This window comes from Emydura macquarii, unplaced genomic scaffold (genome assembly GCF_026122565.2).
Source record: "Emydura macquarii macquarii isolate MOO-44397 ecotype Brisbane River unplaced genomic scaffold, CSIRO-AGI_Emac_v2 contig_1253, whole genome shotgun sequence".
Taxonomy (NCBI): Eukaryota; Metazoa; Chordata; order Testudines; family Chelidae; genus Emydura; species Emydura macquarii.
In genome coordinates, this window is record NW_027131390.1 from 38796957 (window position 1) to 38824213 (window position 27257).

Sequence of the window (27257 nt, forward strand, 5' to 3'; positions counted from 1 at the left end):
GCAGGGCGGCACAGCTGGGCCCCGGAGCAGTGCCGGAGCGCGCCCCTGGCTGGCTAATCGGAGGCAGTGGGCCTGGCTGGTGGGTCCTGGCTCCCGGCTGCGTGGGCAGTGGGGGCAGGAAGGAGCCCAGGGCGGCGGTTCCCGTCTCACCTAGGCTCTCCCCCCGGCACCACCGGATGCTTCTCCCTCTGGCAGGTTCCTGTGCGGGACAGTGAACGACTTCGTGGTCGAGGTTGGCAAGGCCTACGAGAGGGCGACAGAGAACAAGCAGGAGGCAGACACCATGGCAAGGAAGGTGAGGCCTGGCGGGGCGCTGCCTGGCAGAAATGCTGCTGGTGCCACTTGCGCCCCATGTGGCTGGCAGTCAGTGTTGCAGGCAGCTGCAGTTCTGGGCAATCCTTTGGATTTAAGCTTTTTGGTGGCCCCTGGGTGCACTGTTGCAGAGAAGATGTCCCTCATCCATGCCGTGGAGCAGCAGCCAGGTGCTTTGCCACGCTGGCCATGACCCCCCCGGTGCTGTCCCCTGGGACCAGCCTGTGGCTGTGTGCCAGTGAATGCCCTGGCCTCGCCACGGTCCGGGCCCGTCATGAGTCGGCTCTCTCTTGCAGTGCGCGATGCTGAACGAGAAGCTGGACTCCCTGGTGCGGGAGCTGAACGATGAGTCGCAGGCGATTGTCGTCACTGAGGGGAGCACACAGGCTGCCCCCCCCAGCCCCGAGGCCAAGAAGAGCAGCAGGGGGGTCAGCTTCAACCCCAGCCCAGTGCCCAGGATCTTCAAATCCAAGGAGCAGCTCATGCTGAGAGCCAACAGCCTCAAGAAGGCCCTGAGGCAGATCATCGAGCAGGCAGAGAAAGGTGCGGAGCCCTGGGAAGGCAGGAGGGGGCTGTGGTGTAAGAAGCCAGCAGGATGCAAGGCCTCGCCCCCCCCATTTCACATTCCACAGCAGGCCCCCTTCTGTGATGGGCTCTGGCTGGTAGATTCAGTCCTCTACTGGCGTGTGGACACTGCCTATTGCAAGGCTGTGTGCTTTCTTGGCTCCTCGCTGGCTGCTGGGAACGCCAGGCGTGTGAACAGCCCAGGTGCTCTGGGCCCAGCCCTGGGGTGAAAGGGCAGGCAGGGTTCGGAGACCCCTCTCGGGATGGCGGCTGCCCCCTGACAGGTGTGCTGGCTAGCAGCATGGCACAGCCTGCTCTGGTGCACAGACCCAGGCTGGGAGCCACATGCTCATCCTGATGCAGCCGGTGCCCTCAGGTCAGGCAAAGCCAAGGCCCACGTCTGTTCCAGGGCCTGACACGCCGTGGTGCTGAGCTTTCCCATCTCCAGCTCTCCCCAAAGGGAGATTTGGACGCTCAGCACTTCTGAAAATCAAGGCACATGTGGCTCAGGCAGGACGCCCAAAACGGACACGCCACCGCACGGGCCCCTGCTGAGCATTTTGGCCTGGACCTCTCTGTTTCCCCCTCTGTGAAGCGGGGAAACTGAGTCGCCAATATGAATCACTCAGAGGTGACTGGAATAAAAGCCAGAGAGCACACCCTGCTGGCTAATCCCAGAGTAATCCTGGGTGCCGGGGGGCAGTGTCCCCTGCTTGATGGGCCACGGGCCCTGGCAGCATGAGGAGGGGTGTGGAAAGGAGCCTGAAGAGAGGGGTCCCCATCTCACATGGGCTCCCCCCACAGCCCCATGGTTCTCTGTGTGCCTGGTGAACTCCTTATCACGCTAGGCTGTACGCCGGACCGCCTGGACCTTTGGGCATGGAACCAGCCCCTTCCCTGTCCACACGGCACTCGCGAAGGGTCCAGGCCCGCTGCCCTTCCTCCCAGCAGGGGATCCATTGTGGCTCTTTTTAGCCAGGCCCCAGCTGTCTCCTCTAATGGCAGTTCCAACATTGGCCGCTGCCAGGAGCACTGCCCGTGGGCCCTTGCATCACAGGAGGCCTGAGCATCCAGCCCAGACAGTATCTCTGGTGCATGCTTCAGGCTCTGTACGCGTGCCAGGAAGCCAGGCCAGGCAGCAGCTCCTGCGTGGGCCTGGTTCCCCCAGGGCCACGTACCGCCACAGCCTGCAGAGCCCTCATGGCTGTGGGCCCCTCATGGCCTCAGCTCTTTGGAGCAGAAGAGGCTGTGCTGGGACAGGATACTCCTACGTCCCAGGCCTTGGGAGCTCACCCGGCCCAATGCAAGGGTCAGAGCCACCAGAAGGGAGCTGGGGAGGCACCGGCTGCATCCAAGGGCTGGCTGAGCATCCCTAGGTTATGTCTACACAGCAGTGGAAGCTTGGGCTCGAGCCCACCCCCCTGGCGTCCACACACCAATTGTGCTCAGCTAGGGCTCGGACCCAGGCTCCTGGGATCCTGCGGGGCTGGAGGGACCGAGCCTGTGCTAAGCTGGGTCCTAGGGTCCGAGCCCTATTGCTTTCTGGTGTGCATGCGACCCTGGCTTGACACAGGTCCCGGAAGCCCTCCGGATGTATCCCAAAGTTCCTGGGGGCAGAGGCCGAAAGAGCCATTACTGCTTGGCCAAGTGCGCTCCCCCTTCCTGCTCCCACTCCTCCTCGGCACTGCGGGGAGCTTGCCTGGAGCAGGGGGCAGAGCTGACAGGTGGGAGGCGGCTCCCAGCCGCTGGGATGTCGAGGGTTGTCCCTTTCCCAGCCGCTCCCTGTCCCTGCAGGGCAGCCGTTCTGGGGCTGTGTGTGCAGAGGTGCCCGGGCAGTGAACAGGAGCTAGCCCCTAAACTTCCCCACAGCCTCCCGGGGATCCCTTATCCCTGCCCTGGGTGCACTTCACCACCCCACAGCCTGCAGCAGTCGGGTGTGTGGGTGTGGGTGGGGGGAGAAAGGGGGGTTCAGTGTCTTCCCTTGGAAACCTACATTTTATGGCAAACTTCAAAACCAACCGACACAAATAAACAAAAAACCCCAACCCACCAAACCAGAATCACGATCGTCCCATTTGACCAACGGAGAATTGCCCAGTTCCATTTGACCGGGTTTGCCAGCCCTGGAGCCGGCTGCCCCGATTCTCCCCAGGACAGGGACACGTGGGCATTTCCCTGCCACGGTGACGCCACCAAGAGGCGGAGAGCCCACATCTCAGCTTAGATGGTAGTTCGGTATAAAGGCATCTCATGCTGCAGTCAGCCTGCTGGGGCAGCCGGCACAGGCACTAACCGCCGTTTACGCACTCGTGTGCTCCTTCGGGGCACTTCAGTCCCATCGATAGCACCTCCCACCCCCCAGCTGGGAAACACGGTTGGCAGCAGAGTTTTCCCACAATGCACCATGTTCGTAGAGCTAGAGTGTCGACCCGGGGGCGCTAGGCGCTCTGAGATGTGGTTACTGGGATATGGTCACAGTGTGGACGTCCTAGGTTCGGGCACAGGTCAGAGAACCCTTAACCCAGGGTTAAAATGCAACGTCAAGGCTCATGCATGGGGTTCCCTGGCTCGAGTCCCCTAGAGGTCGGCTTTACATTGTATTCCTTGCCTGTTCCCATGTAGCTGTGGATGAGCAGAACAAGCAGACGCAAGCCTATCGGAGCATCACAGCTTCCAGCAAGAAGGACAGCTTGGAGGAGTTCAGCAAAGAGCCCGAAATCCTCAGTAAGGCTTCTGCTGTTTCACGCGGCCCCCTCCCCAGACTGGGTCCCGAGCTCCTCCGGGTCATTCGTTATTTGAAGTGATCGGAGGAGCTGGAACCGAGGCAGGACTGCGGGTGGCAAATACACAGATACCTGGGTAGAATTCAAGGGGCTACGTTTTCCAAAGTGGAGACCCACCGGCCACATGCTCCAGTGCATCTGTGACTGTGCGCAGGACTCCTGGTTGCTGTTGTGTAACCGGCAGTGGTATCTGTCTTGGGCCAACCTTTGCTGCCCACCCAGCACTGGGCGCAATTGAAACACAGTCTCAGAGCACAGCAGGCAAGCCAAACCCGGAGAAGCCCGGAGATTTCCAGCTGCCACAATGTCAGGGCTGTGAGCATGCCATTGCCCTCTTGTTGGCTGGCGTGGCTCGTGAGGTTGCACGTGCAGACTGGATATTTGTGCCCGTGGGAGGCCAGGCTGGTCTGGCCCCCTGCACGAGCAAGCGAGGCCCGGAGCTCGGGATGTTTGGATAGTCAGGCTCTGGCAGTAGGGGCCCCACTCCGGAGGCCGCAGAAGGAAACTGATGAGCCATGGGGGCTCTGGCAGCCTGGCAGGGCATGTCCTGCAGAGTCGAGGTGCCATGACGGAGGAGTGCGTACTTGACTCATCAGTGTGAATGTTAGGAATAAATAGTGGGTGTCGTCGTTGTCGTCGTCTCCCGTCTCCTCCTCCCCCCCCCCCAGCAGGATAGCTGTAAGAGCCAAGGCCAATTGAAATCAATGGAAGGGCTTCTGGTGACTTAGGGCCTGATCCAAAGCCCATCTAAGTGGCTAACAGATCCCTGTGCCCGACCCTGCACCCTACAGCAGCAACGTGGGGGGAGAAGGGGAATCGAGTGCAGATTATCAGGACAGAGAAACTGCCCAGGCTCTTTCCAAGGGATTTACAAGCCATGTAACCAGACCCGTCTATAATACCAGGTGTGTGGGGCCACACCCAGCCCTCGCCCCAGGGGTACCCCCCATTTAAAGGGTCACCAGTCTGAGCGTTCAGCAGCGTGCCACACTGGGTCCGATCCACACTCAGCGATGAAGGGGTTAAGTAGGAAATCTTGTGGCTGGGTTGGATTCCGAGCAGGGTAGCATCAGGCTGTTAAGGGCAGGGGTGCTGCTGGCTGCTAAAGAGCCTCTTCCCTTTGGCCAGGTTCCCGGCGGGGGACGGTGACCTCCACGACATCATCTATCTTCCTGGACAGGCCTGACAGCTTCAGTGCTGCCCATTTCGCAGAGGATCCCAACACCATGTAAGTCTGCGTCATGGGCGCGTGTCCAGGCCTCCGATGCGGCTCCCAGGACGTAGTGCAGCGCTGTTGTCACCTTTTTGCAGGGGAGATCTGAGGCCCAGGCAAGGAAATGACTTGCCGAAAGCCACCCAGTGAATCAGTGGCAGAGACGGATTTTGAACCCAGGAGTCCTGGCCCTTGGGACCTTGATTCTGCCCCTGGGATACGCTGCCTCCTAGAGAATGGGAATGGAAGCCAGGAGTCCTAACTCCCAGGTCCGTGATCTAACCACGAGGCCACACGGCCTCTTTCCTTTATCAACACTTCACCTTAACCCCAGTCTGCCATTATCAGCCTTTCACCAGCCAGTTCGCCTTCTCTCTCTCTCAATTCTGATTGGCTGGCGAGCAGGGTTTTTGTTCATAGAATCATAGAATATTAGAGTTGGAAGGGACCTCAGGAGGTCATCTAGTCCAACCCCCTGCTCAAAGCAGGACTAACCTCAGCTACATCATCCCAGCCAGGGCTTTGTCAAGCCACAGCTTAAAAACCTCTAAGAATGGAGATTCCACCACCTCCCTAGGTAACTCATTCCAGTGCTTCACCACCCTCCTAGTGAAAAACTTTTTCCTAATGTCCAACCTAGACCTCCCCAACTGCAACTTGAGACCATTGCTCCTTGTTCTGTCATCTGCCACCACCGAGAACAGCCTAGCCCCATCCTCCCTGGAACCCCCTTTTAGGTAGTTAAAGGCCGCTATCAAATCCCCCCTCATTCTTCTCTTTTGCAGACTAAACAAGCCCAGTTCCCTCAGCCTCTCCTCATAAGTCCTGTGCTCCAGCCCCCTAATCATTTTGTTGCCCTCCGCTGGACTCTCTCCAACTTGTCCACATCCTTTTTGTAGTGGGGGTCCCAAAACTGGACACAATATTCTAAATGTGGCCTCACCAATGCCGAATAGAGGGGAATAATCACTTCCCATGACCTGCTGGCAATGCCCCTCCTAATGCAGCCCAATATGCTATTAGCATTCTTGACAACCAGGGCACACTGCTGACTCATATCCAGCTTTTTATCCACTGTTACCCCCAGGTCCTTTTCTGCAGAGCTGCTGCCAAGTTCGTCGGTCCCCAGTCTATAGCTGTGCATGGGATTCTTCCTTCCTAAGTGGAGGACTCTGCACTTTTCATTGTTGAACCTCGTTAGATTTCTTTTGGCCCAATCCTCCAGTTTGTTTAGGTCCTTCTGTATCCTATCCCTACCTTCCAGGTATCTACCACTCCCCCCAGCTTAGTGTCATCCGCAAACTTGCTGAGGATGCAATCTACCCCATCCTCCAGATCATTAATAAAGCTGTTGAACAAAACCGGCCCCAGGACCGACCCCTGGGGAACTCCGCTTGTGACCGGTTGCCAGCTAGACATGGAGCCATTGATCACTACTCATTGAGCCCTATGCTCTAGCCAGTTCTCTATCCATTTTATAGTCCATTCATCCAACCCATACTTCTTTAACTTACTGATAAGAATACTGTGAGAGACCGTATCAAAAGCTTTGCTAAAGTCAAGGTATATCACATCCACCGCCTTCCCTATATCCACAGAGCCAGTCACCTTATCATAGAAAGCAATCAGGTTGGTCAGGCATGACTTTCCCTTGGTGAATCCGTGTTGACTGTTCCTGATCACCTTCCTCTCCTCCAAGTGCCTTAAAATGGATTCCTTAAGGACCTGCTCCATGATTTTTCCAGGGATTGAAGTGAGGCTGACCGGTCTGTAGTTCCCTGGATCCTCTTTCCTCCCTTTTTTGATGATGGGCACTATATTTGCTTTTTTCCAGTCCTCAGGGACCTCCCCCTGTTGCCACGAGCTTTCAAAGATAATAGTCAATGGCTCTGAAATCACCTCAGCCAACTCTCTCAGCACCCTCGGGTGCATTGCATCCGGCCCCATGGACTTGTGTATGTCTAATCCTTCTAAATAGTCTTGGACCTGTTCCTTCAGCACTGCGGGATGTTCGCCTCCTTCTCATTCTGTGCCACCCAGTACAGTAGTCTGGGAGCTGATTTTGTCTGTGAAGACAGAGGCAAAAAAGGCATTGAGTACCTCAGCTTTCTCCACATCCTCTGTCACTAGGTCGTCTCCCTCATTCTCTAAGGGGTCCACACTTTCCCTAATCTTCCTCTTGTTGGCAACATACCTGTAGAAACTCTTCTTGTTCCCCTTCACGTCCCTTGCTAGCTGCAATTCCAGTTGTGCTTTGGCCTTCCTGATTTCATTCCTGCATGTTCGAGCAGTATTTTTATAATCCTCCCTAGTCATCTGACCAAGCTTCCACTTCTTGTAAGCTTCTTTTTTGCATTTAAGTTCGCCAAAGACTTCTTTGTTAAGCCAAGCTGGACGCCTACCATATTTGCTATTCTTTCTGCACATCGGGATGTTTTGCTCCTGTGCCCTCAATAAGGTCTCTTTAAAATACAGCCAGCTCTCTTGGATTCCTTTCCCCCTCATATTAGCCTCCCAGGGAATCCTGCCCATCAGTTCCCTGAGGGAGTCAAAGTCCACTTTTCTGAAGTCCATGGTCCGTATCCTGCTGTTCTCCTTTCTTCCTTTTGTCAGGATCCTGAACTCGACCATCTCATGGTCACTGCTGCCTAGGTTGCCACCCACTTCTACTTCCCCTACCAAATCTTCCCTGTTTGTGAGCAGCAGGTCAAGAGACGCACGGCCCCTAGTTGGTTGCTCCAGCACTTGCACCAGGAAATTATCTGCGACACTCTCCAAAAACTTCCTGGATTGTTTGTGCTCTGCTGTATTGCTCTTCCAGCAGATGTCAGGGTGATTGAAGTCTCCCATGAGAATCAGGTCTTGTGAACTGGAAACTTTCCCCAGTTGAGTAAAGAAAGCCTCATCTACCTCATCCTCCTGGTCTGGTGGTCTGTAACAGACACCCACCACGACATCACGCTTATTGTTTTTGCTTCTAAGCTTAACCCAGAGACACTCAACTGACTTATCTCCAGTTTCATACTGGAGCTCAGAGCAGTCATAGTGCTCTCTTACATACAGTGCAACTCCTCCATCCTTTCGCCCCTGCCTGTCCTTCCTGAACAGTTTATACCCATCCATGACAGTGCTCCAATCGTGTGAGTTATTCCACCAAGTCTCAGTTATTCCAATCATGTCGTAGTTTCTTGACTGTGCCAGGACTTCCAGTTCCTCCTGCTTGTTTCCCAGGCTTCTTGCATTTGTGTACAGGCACTTGAGATAAGTAGCCGATTGGCCTACTTTCACAGTATGAATCGGGAGGCCTCCCCTGCTGCACCCTCCTCCTTCTGCTTCCTTGTGGTGTCCCTCTTCCCCACTTATCTTCGGGCTTAGGTCCCCGTCCCCCGTCGAACCTAGTTTAAAGCTCTCCTCACTAGGTTAGCCAGCCTGTCTGCGAAGATACTCTTCCCTGTCTTCGTTAGATGAATCCGGTCTCTTCCTAGTAATCCTTCTTCCTGGAACAACATCCCATGATCGAAGAATCCAAAGCCCTCTCTTCGACACCACCTGTTGTTGAGGTGGAACTTTCCATCCTGGGGTAGCGGGGCTGGTGAGGTTCTCTCCACCCTGCTGAAAGGGAAGGAATGTGGCGAGGGGAAGGGGGCTGCTATATCCTCTGCTTTTGGAGCGTCCTGTTCCCTGCGGGTACGGGTGTCTCTCGCCCAGTACAGCTAATTGACGCTCGCCCACCGTCCTCCTCGCTGTGACCCATTGCCAGGGCTGGGGGCAGCGGCTTACCATCTGTGCTTCGTGCACTGCAGCCCTTGCTGAAGGTGTAGGTGTGTGAAACCCTTGGGCTGGGATCCTGAAAGGCATCTCAGAGAGAAGCAGTGAGCTCCCTTGTGTGTGTGTAATGGGGGGGGAATTGGTCATCTCTTAGCTGGAATTGATCAATGTTAGAGATCCTGGGTTTAATCAAAACCATCAATGTGGAGAGCTGCATGCCTGGCATGGCCATTCCTGCAGTGTCCCCTTGGTGTAGATTGGTGAAAGCAGCCCCTAGCTCTCAAAGAAATTATTGCTCTCCAGGGAGCAAAGATGTACAGTCAAGTTCAGCACCTGGAATCTGCTCCTTTCCGTTGACTTCGTTACGTCAATGACTGAATTAAAAGGCTGGGGTCTGATTCTCCTCCAGCACCAGTGCAAATCTGGAGTGGCTCCACTGAGCTCATGGAGTTACAGCGATGGAAAATTGGTGTAAATGAGAGCAGAATTGGCCCCTGGCTGTTTAAGATCAGCAAATTATCTGAGAGCCATTAGCCAACCGCCTGCCTGGCCAAAGCACGTTGCGGCTGGTATAATTAAGCAATGATTATTAATTAACTAATGATCAAGCAATAATTGAGTAGCCAGTGCCTTGCTGGGAGATTGTTACAGACTGTGGTGTGGGTGGCTGACGGTTTGCCTGGCTTTACCCGCTCGAGAAGTGTAATAATGACCTAGCCTGGGGTGCAATGGTGTCAATGCGCCCAGAACGTCAACCTGTGTGTTTAATGGGGACTAAAAACTTGGCTGTGACATCACTGACAGCCAATCAGACATGGCTGTGACATCACGGACAGCCAATCACAAAGCTCCCATTGTGGCTGGCATTCTAAAGTCGTTTCATAGCCCATAATAAATCTCAAGGACAGTCACACGAATGTTTCAATAAGGGGACCAATATTTTCATTCTGCTGCCAGTGCCCGGTTCCACCCCAGTGATCATGTCTGCATTGTTCTGTGTCCAAACCTCTCCTTCCCCATCTGCTGCTTTCAGACAATTCTCCGAAAGATGTGTCATGAATAACTACTTCGGCATAGGCCTGGATGCAAAAATCTCTCTGGAGTTCAACAACAAACGGGATGAGCACCCCAAAAAGTGCAGGTAGGCAAAAGAGTCCCCCCACCCCCCTGAAATGGAGAGGACATCAGGTTAGGAGCAGAGGTCATAACTCCTAGATTTCTGAGCTCTCGTTTCATGAGGGCGGCATCGATAGAGACCTCCCTGGGGCGTGCAACTCCAGGGGGGGACCTGAGTGGGGGAACTGTCTTTGGTCAGGTCCACACAAGGAGGGCTTTGCTAGTTTGGCTACACCAGTGTAAAACACTTCTAGTGTGGACGCAGCTTACGCTGGCCAAGCTCTGCTTGCACCAGCAAAACTTATTCTAGCTGCCCCGAGTGGAACAAGTGATACTGGTACAAGCACATCGTTGCCAGCCTAGCTGTGTCTACACCAGGGCCTTGTGCCGGCACAGTGACATCAGCCAGATCACACCTCTTCACACCCCGGCTGACAGCCAGGCTGGCATAAGTCTGTAGTGCAGACACAGCCTGAGGGATCTGCTGTTGAGCTTAGCTTCATGTTGCTCCTTATCTGTCACGAAGCCTCCACGTCTTTCCTGTGCACCAGCGTGTCTGATGAGCTGAACGTGCCTTTAGTGCTTGCCTTGAACGGCCATGCAGCCGGGCGGCAATAATCACTGTGCTGATGCCCTTCATCCCAGCATCTCCAAACACTCTGCAAACATTTGTTAATTAGGCCCCATGACATGAACCCTTGTGCAGAGGGTAATTATAATTATCCCACTTTACAAAGGCCAGTGGGAACCAGCGGAAATCACTGCAAAATCTGCTCCTACGTATCTAGAGTAAATATGCAGCAATCAGGCATTGATAGCATCTCAGAGGGGTCTTGGCAAGATCATGCAAACCTCAGAAGTGGAGCTCAGATCACCACAAGCCTTGAGATGGAATTGAATCCTGCTGCTCAGTTACATTGAATGGCATGGCTCCAAAACAGGTCCAGCAGAAAAAAAAGAGATCGAGTGCTGGTTGAATAATAATACCTAACTTATACAGTGCTGTTCATCTGTAGATCTCTTTACAAAGGAGGGCCGTGTCAGTCTCACCATTCTACACATGGGGAAACTGAGGCACAGAGAGGAAAGTGGCTTATCTAAGGTCACCTAACATGGCAGGAACAGAATAGGGGTCTTCTGAGCCCCAGTCCAGTGTCCTAGCCACTAGGCTACTGTAGCCTGATTTTGAATGCTTTAGTAATTTGAATGGGGTTATAGGCTCACCAATTGATTTGGCCAGAAGATAATGAGGTTCTTGTCCCAGAATCAGGCTCCAGGAGGGTTTTATAGGGACCCCGGGGTGCATGACAGGAACGCTCACACTAATAGCCAAATTTGTATAATTTTATAAGCTTTTATTAAGATAACATAAAATGATAGACAAATGATTGATTAAAAGAAAATGAATAATCAAATGGATAATGGATAATACAGTCTTATTTTAGAGACTCATGTGATTTATATATTTCCACGGTATGCTTTGGATTAATATACTCACACCCTTCCCTGATGAGCTGGTTGAGAGAGATGTCTGGTTCCTCAACACTTGAGTAGAGGGGTGGAGAGCTAGGCAGTGCTGGAGAGCTAAGAGCTATAAGGCTAGGACTAACACTACAAAAATACTAAGTATAAACGAAGAACAAAATCTTAACACTAACTAAAAGAAGCTTCAAGAAGGAGTAGCTGATGATCACCTCAATTAACACGATTTGCCCCTTCTTATACCCTGAGCAATATGGGTCTTCCTTCTAAATCCAAACTTGGATGCTTCAGCCCCAAATTATTAGGGTACACTTATTCTCTAGACTGGCAGGTTTGTGCATATTAATGACATAGCTACATCCTTTCCAGACAGTTCCAGATGGTTCGTTTATCTGACCTTTGTTATTTCTGGCCCTTTTGTGGGTTTTGTGGTGTATCTGTGAAGTTTACTCGGAGCATGACCTATTACAGCCCTCCCTGTTTAATGCCTCCTGACTTACCTAGGATAAAGGTTATAACCATATATGTCTTATCCTTTAACTCATCTTTACTTATCTGGGCCAAAGGTCCCGAATATTTGTGTGCTAACTGCCTTAGCTTTCATATAGGATGTGGCCTGTAGGGTACCTTGCATTACAGCTAAAATACTTTAATATAAATCTATGACTCTATTATAATAAAACAACAATACTTACATCTATAAGAAAAGATATATATGCAAGCAGGCTAGTCCTATAGGCTACATTACACTGCCTCCCTGGATAAAGAGGTGTGTGGAGAGACCAGTAGCAGCTCTATAAAATCCTGAGTGCTGCAGCCAATCAGCCCTTCCTGTTGCTCTTTCTCCTACTCAGGGTGCTAGGGGGCATTAAAGGCAATGCATTCAATACAGATAAAAGGAAATAGTTTTACATAGGACCTAATTAACATGTGGAACTCACTGCCACTGGATATCATGAAGGCAAAGCGCTTAGCAGGGGTCAGCTGAAGGATCAGATGTTCCTGTAGAGGATGAGAACATAGACAATTGCATTGGATGGGATATTATGCCAAGGGCTAGAAACCCTCCTGTTTCAGGACATCAACTAGGCATTGACCGACCGGGCGGCGGGGGAGCAGCTGCCCCCACGGACAGGTTATTCCAAAATTGGCCACTAGTGGGTTCTCACACTTTCCTCTGAACAGCTGGTGAGAAACAGGATACTAGACTAGAGTGTCAGATGCGCTTCAGCAATGGCTGTGTGGCCTGTTAATTCCCATGCATGTTATTAGATTAATCTCGTTCTCTGATGTCTAATTTGCATATTTAAAAAGTCATTATCATTGCATCACTGGTAGTGAGGCTGTGGGCCATTGCATTGGTGGCGACTGTGTTTCTCTCCCCTTGCCCCACGGCAGCAGTCGCACCAAGAACATGATGTGGTACGGAGTGCTGGGGACCAAGGAGCTTCTGCAGAGGACCTACAAGAACCTGGAGCAGCGAGTGCAGCTGGAGGTAATCCGAGGAGGTGCTGCCAGAGTCCGGGGGCCATAAATCACTGGGGAGACTGTAGGAGCAGGAGCAAGTGTGCTCAGTTAAGTGAGCATGCACGGGCTCCCGGACAGATGCCTGTTCTCTGTCAGGTGCTGGGGTTTGGGTTCTGAGATACTATAGGAATGGGGGTCACAGACAGAGCATTTCTCAGGGCCCTGCCTCAGTGCCGGTCTCTCCTCCTGCTTTGTGTTTGCTCATGTCCCTGAAACGTGGCACGAGGGAGAGACCCTGTCTGTGTCCTGGCGCTGAGTGGGTCCCCCCCGCTTAGATCTCCCAGGAGGGCTCTGAAGGCCCAAGCAGACATTCGGAGGAAAGCCAGGGGACTCTCGAGCAGTGTCTGCACTGTGGGGTGCTCACCCCAGCACAGCATCACCTGAGGGTGCCAACAGGGGGAGCCCCAATGTAGATAAGGCTCCTGCGCTTTCTCTTAAAACTAGATTGCCTGACCCTGCTCGGTTTGAATCAGTGCATGGGTTGCCTTGGTAATGAGGCACAACGCAGGGAGTCAGCGCAGGGCCTCAGTGGGTTCAGGCTGATTCTCTGAGCATTTCCTGTTTTCTCCTGGGCAGGAAAGGGTTGCACTTTCTTTGTGGTCAGGGTCTTGAAACAGCAATGATGTCCCATGGACAGTGATTTTTGCAGACGAGCACCGCAACGTCTCCCAGGGACTGCCTAGGATCCCTGATTCCCTTGAATTCTCTCAGGCCTGGGCTATGTTTGACAGCAAAAGGCTGTCCTTCTGGCCTGACGTCGGATTTGCAGGCAGGTCGGAGGGTGCCGCTGGGACAGCAGAGGCGGTGCCCGGCACACACTGAAGATCTCAGCCTGCCTTATCTTCTCTTTCAGTGTGACGGAGTGACCATCTCCTTGCCCAGTTTGCAGGGGATTGCCGTGCTCAACATCCCCAGCTATGCTGGCGGCATCAACTTCTGGGGAGGCACGAAGGAAGATAACGTGAGTGCCAGCTGGGGTGGAGGCCTCTTTGCTAACGGTGCCAGTGCTAAGTCTGAAGGTGAAATGTCTCAGTGGAGCTGTAACTAGATCCCTGATAGCCATCTAGGGACAGAGGAGTTGCCAACGGATCATCGGACCAGGGTCCACCTGGTCTGGTCTCCCACCTCCTGCCAGACAGATCGGCCAAGGGTCAGTCCTGCTCTCGCCCTGATTCCTCCAGCAGTCTGCACCCGGATGGTTTTGAGGGAAGGGTTGGGAGGCCAGCATTTTCTCTCACTGGGAGGCAGTGTTGTCTAGTAGCTAGAGCAGAGAGGGCTGGGAGTCAGGACGTCTGCAGTCTGGACCTGACTCTGCTACTGACTCCTTGGATGACCTTAGACAGTTCACGTCCCCTCGCTGTGCCTCGATTTCCCGATCTGTGAAGTGAGGTTCTCCCTTTGTGAAGTGCTAGAGCAGTGTAGAGTTCTGTTCTCACAGGCACAGCCTGACTCCACGGGGGTCATGCTATCGCCAGAAGCCTGGTGCTTTATGAAGGGCTGAGCCCTTAGGAGAGCCCCTGGCCCTGTCTGAGTATCCCTATCCCCCTCCGCCTGGGCAGATCAGTGGCAGGCCTGCCAGGGCCCCTTCTGTCCCCCTCCACACCCCACCTCCTGGTCTCAGCAACTGCACCCACTGCCCAGCCTGGCTCCGCCATGGCTACCCTGCAGCTCCATCCCTTAGTCATCTGGAGAGTCCTTAGAACTGGAACCTACCCTAGACATAGAGAGACAGACGGACAGAGACCCATAGACAGACAGACACAGATGTATAGACAGACACAGATGGACAGACAGACCAGAGCCCAACGGACAGATGGACACACACACACAGATGGATGGACACACACACACAGATGGATGGACAGACAGACAGAGCCCCATGGACAGACAGACACCCACACAGAGGATAGATAGACCCAGAGCCCCATGGATGGTCAGACACATACAGATGGACAAACTGACAGACACACAGAGCCCCGTGGACGGACAGACACACACACAGACAGACACAGATGCGCAGAGAGACAGACGCACAGACCCACATGGACGGACAGACAGACACACAGAGCCCCCTGGATGGACAGACACCCACACAGAGCATGGGGGAAGATGATCCCAGTGCCGCTGGTGGTCACGGGGCTCCCTTGCTCCCCTGCAGAACTTCGGGGCACCCTCCTTCGATGATAAGAAGCTGGAGGTGGTGGCCGTCTTTGGCAGCATCCAGATGGCCATGTCACGCGTCATCAACCTGCAGCATCACCGCATTGCCCAGGTACAGCAGCGCCCACCAGCGGAGCACCTAACTCTACCTGTAGTGGCCCACCCTCCCCATTGCTGGCTGCCCCGTGGGCCCAGCCGAGGTTGGGGAGGGAGCGGCCCCGGGCAGGAGAGGTGGCAGGAGGGCAGGTGTGGGAGTCTGAGGCACCTGGTCTGTGGGGAGGGGACGGGGGGTCGTCAGTGGGGCTGGTGGGAGGGCAGGGCCCCTTGCTGACATGTGCAGGGAAGGCTCTAAGCTGGAGGGCGCAACTCATGTTGGGGGCCTGAGCAGGGCCACACAGGGGTTTTTGGGGACCTGGGGAAAAATCTGACCCTGAAGCCCTCCGTGGTGGGTGGGGGTTGGAGAGAGAGCCCTCCCCACACTCACCCCTCAGTGGCGGTACATGTCCTACGGGCTGAGCCCGCCTCCCATGCTGGGCATTGCGTTGTGGCGCACGGGGTCACAGTGCCCCTCAGCTCTGGCCCAGCCACCCGTCCGCAGGGATAGTGACGTCATGGGCCAGGCCACGGTGCTGCTAGCTCAGATTCTCCGGGTTTGGGGGCCTCTCAAATGGAGGGCCGGGGCAAACCGCCTCTTTCAGGTCCCCTCTGGGTGGCCCTGGGCCTGAGGGGCTTGGGACAAGGGTATTTATCTCACTGGGGGCATCCGCAGAGCTGTGGGGTGCAGGGAGGGATTTCATTGCCTGTGAATGTGCAGTGCCCCCGCCAGCATACAGCGGAGAGCTCCGATCCGGGGGTGCGTCACGCCTGCGTTGCACAGGGGTGCCAGGGTGAACTGGGCACCCTGCAGGCGGCGTGTCTGGGGTCTACCTAAGGTTCATCTCTGCACCAGCTGGGAGGTGGGAGGCCAGCTCAGGGAGAGGGGAACGTGTCCACTCTGCTCAAGCTGACGCCCGACAACAGCAATGTTCCCGCGGCAGAGTGGGCCATGGCTCAGGCTAGCTGCCCGAATACGTACCCGGGGGTGGGAGGGCTTGGATTCCCGGGGCTAGCCTAGGCCACCATAATCAGGCTGCTGTTTTTAGGCACTAGCTTGAATGGAGCTGATCTGTATCCATTGACCCATGCTAGGAATCAGGCTTTCCAGCAGGGTCTCCAGTCCTGGTGCACTGGGCAGAACCCAGCTACTGGACCAGGAGACGTGGTTCTGCCAGGGGTCCAGACTGCCAGCTGGCAGGACACCTGTCCTGGCATTGCAGACCTCGCTTCCCTGGCGTCAGGCCGTGGCAGAGCTGCGATTGGCAGGAGAGTTCTTTCCACCCGGGTCATGGGAAGCCCTGGGCTGGGCGGCGTGCGCTGACTGGCTGTTGAGTGCCAGCCTCCTCTCTTGTGCTTGCCTGGCAGTGTCGGATGGTGAAGATCACGATCTGGGGAGACGAGGGCGTCCCAGTGCAGGTGGATGGAGAAGCCTGGATCCAGCCTCCGGGGATCATCAAAATCCAGCACAAGAACCGAGCCCAGATGCTAACTAGAGACAGGGTGAGACCCGCTGGCTGCCTTGGACTGCAGAGCTGGGGGATGGCCTTCCAGGGGAACTGCTACTAGCCTGGGCCTGGGACCTCATCAGCTCTCCTGAGCTCAGCGGGCTGGGCCTGTCCAGGAGCGGGATGGGGGACTTGGACGTGGTGCTGGGGAATCGGTGGGGAGAGCCCCCTCCTCCAAGCCCTCTGTGGTGCTAACTGGTGCTTTGCTGGTGGAGGTGCCGACCTCCAGATGAGCCTTGATTGGTTGGGCTAGTTAAACATCCTGTAGCCCTTCCCCCATGAGTGGTTCATGAGATTCCAATGCAGGTAACTAACCAGAGTTGCTGTTAAACATCTGCCCCGTTCCACCCCAGAGGCGGCTGCATTTTAGCAGTGGGAGCAGTGATTGGCGCATGGGATTCTTGGGGATGACATGTCGGCTGCCCATATTCCTGTCCCAAGCTGCTGCACTGAGCTCAGAACCGCACTATGCCCTAGCACGTCAGTGTGGGGAGGCAGGGGGCTGTGAGGGGTAGGGGGGCGGTGTCTGACCCTCTGCCCTGCGTGAATGCCGGCTGCCAGGCAGTGCCTGTAGAGGTACTGCCAGCCCCCCTGTGTTAGTAGCAGGGTTGCCTTGTCTCCCTGCAGGCCTTTGAAAGTACCCTCAAGTCGTGGGAGGACAAGCAGAAGGGTGAGGGCTATCGGGCCCCAGCGCGGCCCCGCCTCAACTCCCAGCAGTCCATGGAATACCTGACCGATGAGGAGTACAGCCAGATGCAACAGGTGGCTCAAGCCGCAGAAACCCTCATCACCAGGTGAGCCGCGGTGTGAGGGGATAGGGTGGGGGGCGGAGGAGCAGGGCCCAGCTGAAGCCGGCACTGGTGTATGCTGCTCAGCAGCGCCCCACTGTGGGTTGTGAAGAGCAGTGCTGCTGAGCTGCAGAGAGGGGTCGTGTTCTCCCCAGGTCTTGAGGTGGTAGGGTGCAATGAGGTGGAGATGGTGGGGGGCTGTGAAGGGGCCCATGGGGACGCAGATGATCTCCTCTGAGCCATGACTGATGCCGTTCAGCTGCTCTTCCAGCCTGGACCCAACCTTCACACCCAGAGGAGGTGCTAGATTGGGGGGGAACCATCACTCCTTGGAGGACTCAGAGTCCTGAATCTCTAGGGCAGCCTTGGAACGTGCATAAAAGCAGGCGTCTGTACAGGGGGATACAGTGTGACGGACAGGGACTCCTTCCCAGGGATCCCCTGCCTGCCCGTGGATCCTGGGCCATTTGCCAGACTCCCAGTCCCCAAGAAGCCAAGGGAGGCTGTGATTTCCCATCCGCTCCCTTCTTTTATTTCCCTGCAGGATCCGCGAGGCAGCCAGGACCCACAAAGCCATTGAGCAGGAGCTGGCCCACGCTGTGAACGCCTGCTCCTTGGCCCTGAACGAGGCCCTTCCCAACAAGAGCAGCAGTGTGCCTGAGGTGAGGCGGGCACAGCCGGCCTGGTGTCGTGGCACCGGGGGAGCGAGAAGGCGGGACGGGCATGCGGGTCGAATCCAAAGAAGCGGTGGCAGCCGGGAGCGCAGTGGAGGGAGAGACAGAAGATTGATTAAGGGGAAACCCAAAGGTTAAATGGATATTAGAGAGACAGCCAGTAAATAAATAGAACAAGGAGCCAGGCCAGCTATAAATAGAGCAGACGAGCCAGAGACAGCTACAGATGGAATACAAATGCAGGAGGCTGCCTAGCATCCATCCCCATATCCCACATGAAATCCGCTTCTCTCTGTCTCCACTTATACAAACATGTTGGGGGGAAAAGCCGGGTTCCATGCCTGGACTCATGGAGTTGTGTGGGTTTCCTTTACTGAACTCTACGGATCTGTTTTGCTCAGAGATTCATAGCTTATAAGGCCAGAAGAGACTATGATCCTGTAGTCTGACTGCTTGCATGCACGGGCCCTAGGACTTCCCTGAATTAATCCTGTTTGAACTAGAGCAGATAGTTTCGAAAAGCATCCTGTCTGGATTTAAAAATTGCAAGTGATGGAGAATCCACCACCGCCCTTGAGAAGTTAATTCGCTGCTAAAGATTTGCACCTTATTTCTAGTCTGAATGTGTTTAGCTTCAACTTGCACCCACTGGATCTTGTTAATATATAGATAAACCTTGACTGCTCGTGGTGATAAGCCTAGCAAGTGCCTGTGTGTGAATCATAGGGTTTAACGCAGAATTCGTTTTTGAACCTGTCCTTTTCCTCTTCTGCGCAGTGGTTTATTGCTTTGAGGTGGATTTAGGCTGTGGTTGAGTTGGGTGGGAAAGATCTTGGTTTTTTTTCCCCTGCAAAAAAAGGTATGCAAAAATGAAAATATGTTGGTTTTGTCTACGTTTTTCTAGTTTTTATAAAAAAAATTTGAAAATTTGCAACCAAAACTTGCCGCGTTCTGGTTTTAGTCTGAAAAATGTGGGAGTCCAGTGGTCTGTTGTTCGTTACAAACCTGAAGTCTGTTTGTGAAAGCAGACGTTTTTGTGCAAAAACCACAGTTTAATCATGTGTGCAGTGTAGTCGCGGCTGTGTCGGCCCCAGGATTTCAGTGGGACAAGGTGGGTGAGGTCATAGCTTTGATTGGTCCAACTTCTATTGGTGAGACAAGCTTCCGAGCGATGCAGAACTCTTGGTGGGAAAGGTACGCTGAGTGTCGCAACTAATGCAAGCTCCTCACAACCAGGACACGCCGACACAAAGTGTTGCCCTGCCAGAACAACAGATGCAAAACCTGCAGACATATCTCCACTGCTGCAATGATCAATGCCCCCCACAACCCACCTTTCAAGGTCCACGGGTCCTACACGTGACTGTCACAACACGTGGGGGTCCTCGTGCAAAGCACTAAATGCCCTGGTAATAGCTCTGTGGGTGAATCCTTGACTGAGCTCGCACAGGAACAGGATAAAAGACAAGAAGGTTGTCGCCGGCGGGCAAGCACGTCTCACAGAGCGGTCACGCCATATCTGACCTCTCAGTTCTCATCCTCCAAGGAAACCTGCACGCTTTCAACAGACGGGGCTGGCAGCTTCAATTCATCACTGCTAGACACTAAAACACTGGGGCTGACCAGAGAGAGACACTGGATTGACGGCTCATTCCGACAATCTGTAGCCCTGTGACCCCCCTTTTTGCCCTGTGGCTGCAGGGGTGTTAATAGGCCACTCTACCTTGAATGGTCCCCTACAACGTGTATTTAGCTGTGACACTCCAAGTACTTTTCCCAGACCTGAAGAAAAGCTCTGCGTAGCTCGAAAGCTTGTCCCTCTCGCCAGCAGAAGTTGGTCCAAGAGACGAGATTACTTCACCCGCCTTGATCGTTTAAGCAGAGTCATTGTCTGTCGGGGGCCAGGGAACGTTTTAGAGGAAAGTTTCTGGCCGGTTCTGACTGGGGCAGGGTACTCCTATGGTATATCCTGGCTAATGGCTCTGTCTCACCACCACCACCCCCTGCTGGATGGACTGACATCTGTTTGAGTGTTTGCACCACCTCCTGTAGATACCAGCCATGCCTAGTAAGACGTACAGCGCCTAGCACAGTGATCGATGTCACTGCAGTATGACGATGGAGTCAGGCTCAGTGCCAAAGCAGGGCCTGCTTTCCCCTTCCTGGGCTATAGTTGCTTGGACCTTTTTTCTGGACTGCAGCTTCTGTGATAGAATCATAGAATATTAGAGTTGGAAGGGACCTCAGGAGGTCATCTAGTCCAACCCCCTGCTCAAAGCAGGACTAACCTCTGCTAAAAGTGAAACTTCCCATACCGGGAGTTGAACCCGGGCCACCTGGGTGAAAACCAGGAATCCTAACCGCTAGACCATATGGGAGGCTATTAAACCACCTGGTGCACAGGTTTTCCTCAGCTGGTGGTGCTGGGCTCTGAACATGCTCAGACCACTGTGCGTGCTAATCTCCTCCACTAAGGGCTTGCACCCAACTATGAAACTCCTTTTCCTCTGCTGCCTGACTGCCTTGCCTCTGGACAGATGTGCTTTCTTTGTCCCTGAAGATGGCATGAGTCCGAGGTCATGGAAGATGGCATGGTCCCAGCCCCCCGGCGGGCTGTAAATGCTGGGCACGAGACCTTGAACCAGAGCCCGGGATGGATGTGGAGCCTGCCGTAGGCTTGGGAGGCAGGCAGCTGTGTGGGGAACAAGCGGGCATCTCTGGGGTGTAATAATCTGGGAGGTATAATAGTCCAGATCCTGGGTGTGAGGGGGCAGCAAAGTCTGCGTTCACTGCTGCTTCCTGCCAGTGCTCCAGGCCTTTGTCCTGCTCCGCTGAGGGCGCATGGGTAGGGGAATGGACCGTGACACGGTGTAACCAGATTTGTGGGACCATTATCCCAAAGCATCTCAGCCAGCCAGGAGGGGGCAGGTACCAACCGCATTGTCCAGTCAGGCCCTGTTCCCTTAGCAACACTCGTCCTTGCATGCCTGCAAACTAACGTAGCTTCTCTCTCTCCTCTTTCTCTGCACCTTCTCTTCTCAGTTTCTGAGCAGAAATGCGGCTGTGGATGTGTCCGTGAGCGTGAAAGCCCTTTACACTGAAACAAGAGCTTTTCTGGAAGGAAAATTGGTGAGTGCATGGGGAGGAGCCAGCCGCCCTGGGCGCATAGCGTGCTCTGCCCCAGACTGCAGAAAGGAGGTCTGGTTTGTGGTATTCCCTTGCATGGATCCCCCTTGCATTCAGCGTTGAGATCTAAGCTGTAGCAAATGGCAGAACACGCTCCAAGAGGGGGCTACTCTGGCAGGGATTGAAGTGAGGATGTGGTTAGGTGCAGGGTGGGGACGAGACTGTAACTCCAGGTGTTCAGCTGAGAGTTAAAAAGAGGCCGTGGGAGTGACAACATTACCTGGGTTCAGATTAGATCACAAAAGTGGTAAGTACTTTGCCTTATTCTTCCCTCAAACCAAGCTCTGCCATCCCGATGCCAGAATGAAATGCCTTTCAGTAAACTGTGCTGAACTCATAACATGACCACCATCCCTCTCCTTGCTTATGTGCTTTGATCAGCATTAAAATGGCCATTGTTCATGTGTAGGTTGTCATCATTAGGGTCCAGAGTTAACAACCCCCGAAGACAAACAGAGCCATTAGCTAATAGAACTCTTGTTTCAGGCTGTCTGCAGACTCAGGCAGGCCTCACTGGACCAGTTACACTGGTGTATTATTTGAAGCTTTTCTTTTGGTAACCATGGTAGAGACTGTTTTTTTTTTTTATTTTTTTTTATTTAAAGCCAGCCCAGCTTTTGGAGCAGTGGACAGCAGCTCCTCAAGCAAAGCACCCAGGTCTGCCATGCCATGAGCAAGCCGGGGCGACCATCTGTCACTGTAGAGTTCAAGGGGCACTGGATGCGTAAAGCAGGAGCGTGGGTCACCTGTGTCAGGCAGGGAGGGGATGCAGCCCAAGCCCCGTGTCCTAGGGCTGGGGGCTGACCAGTGCAGTGTTAATGGCAGAGTACAAGGAAGACATCACGCTGATGTCAGCCGCGACCGCTGCGTCTCTAACGTGGGCTGCCAGCGTGGTACACTGTAGGGAGTGGCATGGAGTGACACAAATGCTGTGCCGCACTCCTCGCCCAAAGCTGACTGGATGATGCAGTTCTTTCCCAAGCTGGCTGTCCCACCCTCTTCTCCTGCCACCCAGGCTGTGCTGCGAACTGCCTCTTAGCAGTGCCCTGTTTCCCCTGTGTCAACTCTCAGCTCCACTTGGGAGCTGAGTCCCTATAGGCTGCCCCCAGGCACTCTGCACAGCACAGGAAACCAGACTGATGTGGGCTCAGAGGTGCAGCTAGAGCAATTTCCTTCAGTTCTCGCTGCTGGGGTGGGGGAGGGGGGCGGGGGGGGGGGGAGAGAATGGCATTAATAGGACAGCCAAATCCCCTTCCTCCCCCTCCATCCCCCCGGGGGCTCCTCCAGGAATGCAGGTTCCCCCTCCCCCCCGTGTCCCTACAAGTAACCACAAGAGGGAACTTGGAACCTCTCACTCCCTTCTCTCCCACTGCAGTCTAAAGTGGCGACGAGCTTGCGGCGCCCATGATCAGAACTTGTCACATCCCTTGGCACCAGGGGCGAGGTACTGAGGGGTTAGGTTATCCCTGCAGCTAAGCAGCCTTCCCGGGGCATTCCAAGCTGCTGCAGAAGGGCCTTTCTTCGGTGCTTGGAAGGCTTGTTCAGTTCGTGGCTAGACACTGATATTCTGCTGCAAACGGAAATCTGTGTTAATGTTCAGGGATCCGGAATACTGCTGGAAAGGCTCCAGCTGTGCTCTTAACCATGACTTTAATAGTTGGGTCCTGAAAGATCTAAGCCAGGTTTTATGCCTGTGAACAGGCTGCTCCTGCCAATCTGGTGGGCAGGGAATGCCAGCAGCAGGGTTTGTCCCGGGGACTTTCAGCCCCACAAGCACCGACCTGGACCTCTGGAGCTAAGGGAGTCACTCTGCCAGCTGGTAGCGGTAGTAGGCTGGCTTTCTCTACGACCTCCAGCCACGAGAAGGGAGCGTGACACACAGCGTTCTAGGGCGGATGACGCTTGTTCTTTGCTTTAGCACCGAGGCTTAGTAGAATAATTTCAGAGACACATTCAGGTCAGAGGTCATATTTTAATAGCCACGCCACCCCCCTTTTATGAACTCTGGGCATGATGAAAAGAGAGAGGAGTATTTAGCAACCTGTTTTGCTCTTTGCCTTTCTGCCTCTCTGATCTTAGGCAGGTCGCTCAGTTTCATCTGGGTTTAGTCAGTGTCGCCAGGAGTAGCCAGTCAAAATCCTGTTTTCACGGGAGGTTTTGGTGTTCAAAAGGGAACACTCTCATGCAGCTCAGGGTCTGTAAAAACCCGAGGTGAAGTCCTGGCCATGTCAGAGGAAGTCACGTCGTTGACGTCAGTGGAGCCAGGAGTTTGCCCCAATTTTTACCAAACCTAAATGTGGGGCTTTGACCATGTCCCTTAGCCCAGGTGCCCTCCCGTCCCAGCAACTGGGGCTGCTCAAGAGATGGGGGTGACAGGAATGGACAGCCAAGCGATCGGTAACTTGCAGAGACTGTTATCAATCTCAGCAGGGAAACCTGAAGGGCAGTGGGCAGACGTCTTCCCGGGGGCTGGTCCTTGCGGTTAGCTAAGCTCTGGTCCCAAGCGGATGGAGCCGTACAGCAGCTTGGTGCAGCATCCCGGCCCCTCCTCTCTAGCGGTACCCGTGGTGTGTGCTTGCGGGCTCAGCTCTGCGCGAGGCGCTCATGTCTCTCTCCCACCCTTGCAGCAGCTGGACTCCCCGCAGCAAGAGGAGGGGCTGCAGGGAGCTCTGACTGCCGTCAGCCAGGAACTCCAGAAGCTGCCCGACATCCACTGGCTGGCACCCATCATCAACTCTGCCGAGGAGGTGAGCGTGCGCCAGGGCGGTTTGGTCAGGTTGTTCCTCCTCTTCCTCTGCTGGCCAGAGCCCGCCTGGTGCTGTGGGGGGGTGTTGCTGCCGGGGAGGGCGAGGCAGCTTGGCCTAGTGGCTGGAGTAGGGTGGCCCTGGGCAAGTCCCCTGTTAACGAGCCCTGCACAGCCCAGCCCTCCCATCCCACTGAGCCGGTTTTGAATCCAACTGGCCCACCCCTTCCTGTACGTCCATCGGGCTTAGCGCCCGCGGCCCAAGAATCAACAAACCACTGCAAATAAAATGTGAGGGGCCCCCGAATGCACGTGTGAGTCTGCCAAGGGGCTGCAAGTTCATAGCTCTGTCTCTGCCCTCCTCCTTCTCCTGCCTCCCCTCTCCTCTGCTATCCTCCCCTGGCCCTGGAGTCAGATCTGCCCAGGCAGACCCTGCCTGGGTCCTGCTAAACTCCCGAGGCTCCTCATGGGTCCGATAGCAGGATCGGGGCCTGAGATTGTGATCTCTTCACGGCAGGGCCCAGGCTGAATATGGCTGTAGCATGCACCGGGGTCTCAGCTGTGCATGTGTCAGATATTGGTCTGGCGATGGGGCCCGAGCATGCTCGGAGGGCAGGAGACAGAGGTTATTGGGGAATCCGGCTCGCGTGCCGTACTGCCTTATCAGGTCCGCTCTGCTCTAGCACGGTCCTTGGTGCTGTGTATGGGAATGGGCTGTCCAAGAGGACCCAGAGCCTGGGGTTTCTCCTGACCACTGCAGGGCACCATGGTAAGCAGGTTTACAGGGCACTTTGCAGCCGCAGAACCCTTTATAGAGCCATGTCTTACAAGTGGGGAAACTGAGGCTGGGGAGTTGCCCAGGAGTGCACAAAGGTGGGTCTGAGCTGTTAAAGTTAGGCCCCATAACCGTGGGGGGCAGCAAAGTGGGGCGATGTAATGTAGACAGGGCTCAGACACTTTACCCGTCTGTCCTCTGATCTCATTCAGTGGCAGAAACCTCCACACCCTGTTTGGCCTACGTCCTCCGTAGACACTGCTGCTGGCGGAGCTGGGCTGGTGTGACCCGCATCCGCCCGTACAGGGAAGGCCAGGGCAGAGCTGTTGGGCTAAGTCTGTGCCGCGGGCAAAGGGCAGTGGGCGTCTGAGCAGGGCGCCAGATGACATGCGTGACTTGTTAACCTAACCCGTGGTCCTCTCTTCCGGCTCGGGCATCAGGAGAGCTCCGGGAGCGGCAACAAAGGCAGCCTGAAGCTACGGATCAACATTCCCAAGCCTAAAAAGGACAAGGAGAAGTTTCAGAAGCCGAAATCCAACAGCATGGCCCCAGGTAAACCTCCTGGAGCAGTGGGGCTAGGCGGGCAGGGCAGCCTCTGACTCCCAAGGATGAGGACCTGCCGTGCCACCAATCATGCCCATCACCGCAGCCACAGGCAAGCCATAGCACTGGGCTGTGTCCCTGAGGGGCAGTTGGACAGAAGGGGAGCGGGGCAGGCTGCAAACCTGTCTGGAGCAGCACCGCAGGACCTCCTGCCTGCTCTGCCAGCAGCCGGGCACGGCAAGGTGCTGGAGGATGGAGTGACTAGTACAGGCTGGGAGGGGGGCCTAGCTTGCTGGGCCATCATCTCACGGCCCCCTCTCAGAGGAGGGCGTTATAAAAATGGGTTTTTACCGGCGGACTGCCCAGTGTCTGGGGGAGTTAGGAGCGTGCCCCGTTGGCTTGCAGCGGGACGTGCGCTCCTAACCCCCTCAGACATGTTTGAATCTCCCCCCACATTGGCACAGCATTGCACACAGACCTAACACCCAGTGTCCCGGCTGCCTTGATCGCCCTGTCTGGCCGTCACAGGACTGGGCATCTGTCCTCCCCCGGCTCCCGGAACTGGCCGGAGAATCCCAGCTGGGAGAGGTCAGGCTTTTCCCCTGAGGCCTGGCTGCCTTATCGGGAGTGAGGGCTATTGGTCAGAGCACGGGCCTAGAAGTTGGTCTAACCCCAGCTCTGCCATTCACTCGCTCCGTGACCCCGGCCCACCAGTACATGGGCTGTGAAAGCCTCCTGGGGGCGTGTGGCCATGTCAGTGCTCTGAGATCACGGGGGAGGCAGCTGGCTTTGACCCCGCCCCTGCCCAGGGACTTTGCAGGGATGCAATGGCTGTATCGGGAACGGGAGCCAAAGCTGCCAGCGTTTTGTGTGGCAACGTCTCTGGAGTTCTGGGCCTCGGAGGGGAACGCACGGGGAGGGGCTCTGCCTCCTGAGATCAGCGCTGGGGCTCTGTTCTCGCTGCACAGCTTGGGCTCTTTGAGTCCCGAGCCGTGCACTAACGTGGGCTCTGGGGGGCCCAGCAGCACTGTGCCCCATGACTCTGGTTCTGCACCCTCTTCCTCATCAGGTCAGCATGGGCAGGGCGTTCCCAAATCCCAGTGGGCGGGTTTGCTTTTGCTCTGTTGGCCCTGGGGATCGATTTGACCGTGGGGATCCTGTCGGGCCTTGTGTGTCACTCAGGCCGGCACTGGCCCCAGTGGTTCTGTGAGCCACGCTCTGCTCATGACGTGAGAACTGAACCGTCCAACCAGTCCCATTTAACTCAAGTGGCTGCAAACACAGGGGAGAAAAGATGCCTTTGTTAAGCTTCAGCTCTCCCAGGCCACGTTTCAGAGCCCTCCGCTAAGATGGGGGGAGGCCAGATTTGGCATTCAGGAAACTCTGTAAGTAGAAAAGAAGCAGAAGGGGGAAAATACCTATCATGGGTGTGATGGGAACCTTTCACAGCCCCCCCGGCTTCCTCTTCCTCACTAGGCATTGCGATTTCGCTGCCAGCCAGCAGAGGGTGCTGGTGGAGCAGGGTCTGTGCCCCTGCTGGGTCCAGGCGCGTGGTTAGACTGCTGGCTGATGGTCTCAGAAGCAGTCTGTGATTTACAGAAACAGGCATCGTGGGTCCCGGGGGTCCTAGGGCCAAATCTGCACCCTCCGGGTCAGTCACCAGCCTAATCCCAGTTTTTGCACGGCTGTTGATGTAGGGAGTAGAGATGGCCAGATTGTCAGATCCCTGGGTTGCTTTGAAAATAGCCCATGTGTTTGGGAAGGCCCAGAGCAGAAATCAGTGGGATTCCTGTGGGGCCCCTCTTCCGACCAGCACTGCAGTAGATCGTGGCTGTAGCAGGGAGCGTTTCTGTCCAGGGGTGGTGTTGGCACCTGAGCCCCGGGATCCTGCCGTGCCGCTATGCTGCTACCTGTGCTCTCTGCCATGCTTGGCTTTGCGCTTCCCAGTGTGCGCGCGTTGCTTTCGGCTGTGCCTCTGCCCACTTCTCGCTGCTGAGTCGATCGTCTTTGATTTCCCTTTCT

At 55.1% G+C, this 27257-nt stretch overlaps 1 protein-coding gene and 1 non-coding gene across 2 annotated transcripts in view; one reads left to right on the top strand and one right to left on the bottom strand.

Annotated features, from left to right (window-relative positions):
• The window catches only part of DGKK (diacylglycerol kinase kappa), a 65009-nt gene that overhangs the window by 32695 nt on the left and 5057 nt on the right, over nucleotides 1-27257 (top strand). The window contains exons 13-26 of the mRNA XM_067548527.1: nucleotides 196-295; nucleotides 609-855; nucleotides 3499-3600; nucleotides 4788-4887; nucleotides 9674-9781; nucleotides 12637-12733; nucleotides 13619-13726; nucleotides 14924-15037; nucleotides 16387-16521; nucleotides 17154-17320; nucleotides 17859-17976; nucleotides 21031-21117; nucleotides 23802-23921; nucleotides 25133-25244. Coding sequence (XP_067404628.1) covers nucleotides 196-295; nucleotides 609-855; nucleotides 3499-3600; nucleotides 4788-4887; nucleotides 9674-9781; nucleotides 12637-12733; nucleotides 13619-13726; nucleotides 14924-15037; nucleotides 16387-16521; nucleotides 17154-17320; nucleotides 17859-17976; nucleotides 21031-21117; nucleotides 23802-23921; nucleotides 25133-25244 — 1715 coding nt within the window. The remainder of the gene's footprint in view (nucleotides 1-195; nucleotides 296-608; nucleotides 856-3498; nucleotides 3601-4787; nucleotides 4888-9673; nucleotides 9782-12636; nucleotides 12734-13618; nucleotides 13727-14923; nucleotides 15038-16386; nucleotides 16522-17153; nucleotides 17321-17858; nucleotides 17977-21030; nucleotides 21118-23801; nucleotides 23922-25132; nucleotides 25245-27257) is intronic.
• On the bottom strand, nucleotides 20295-20366 carry TRNAE-UUC (transfer RNA glutamic acid (anticodon UUC)). The gene has a single exon. It is a non-coding gene; the product is annotated as a tRNA-Glu (tRNA).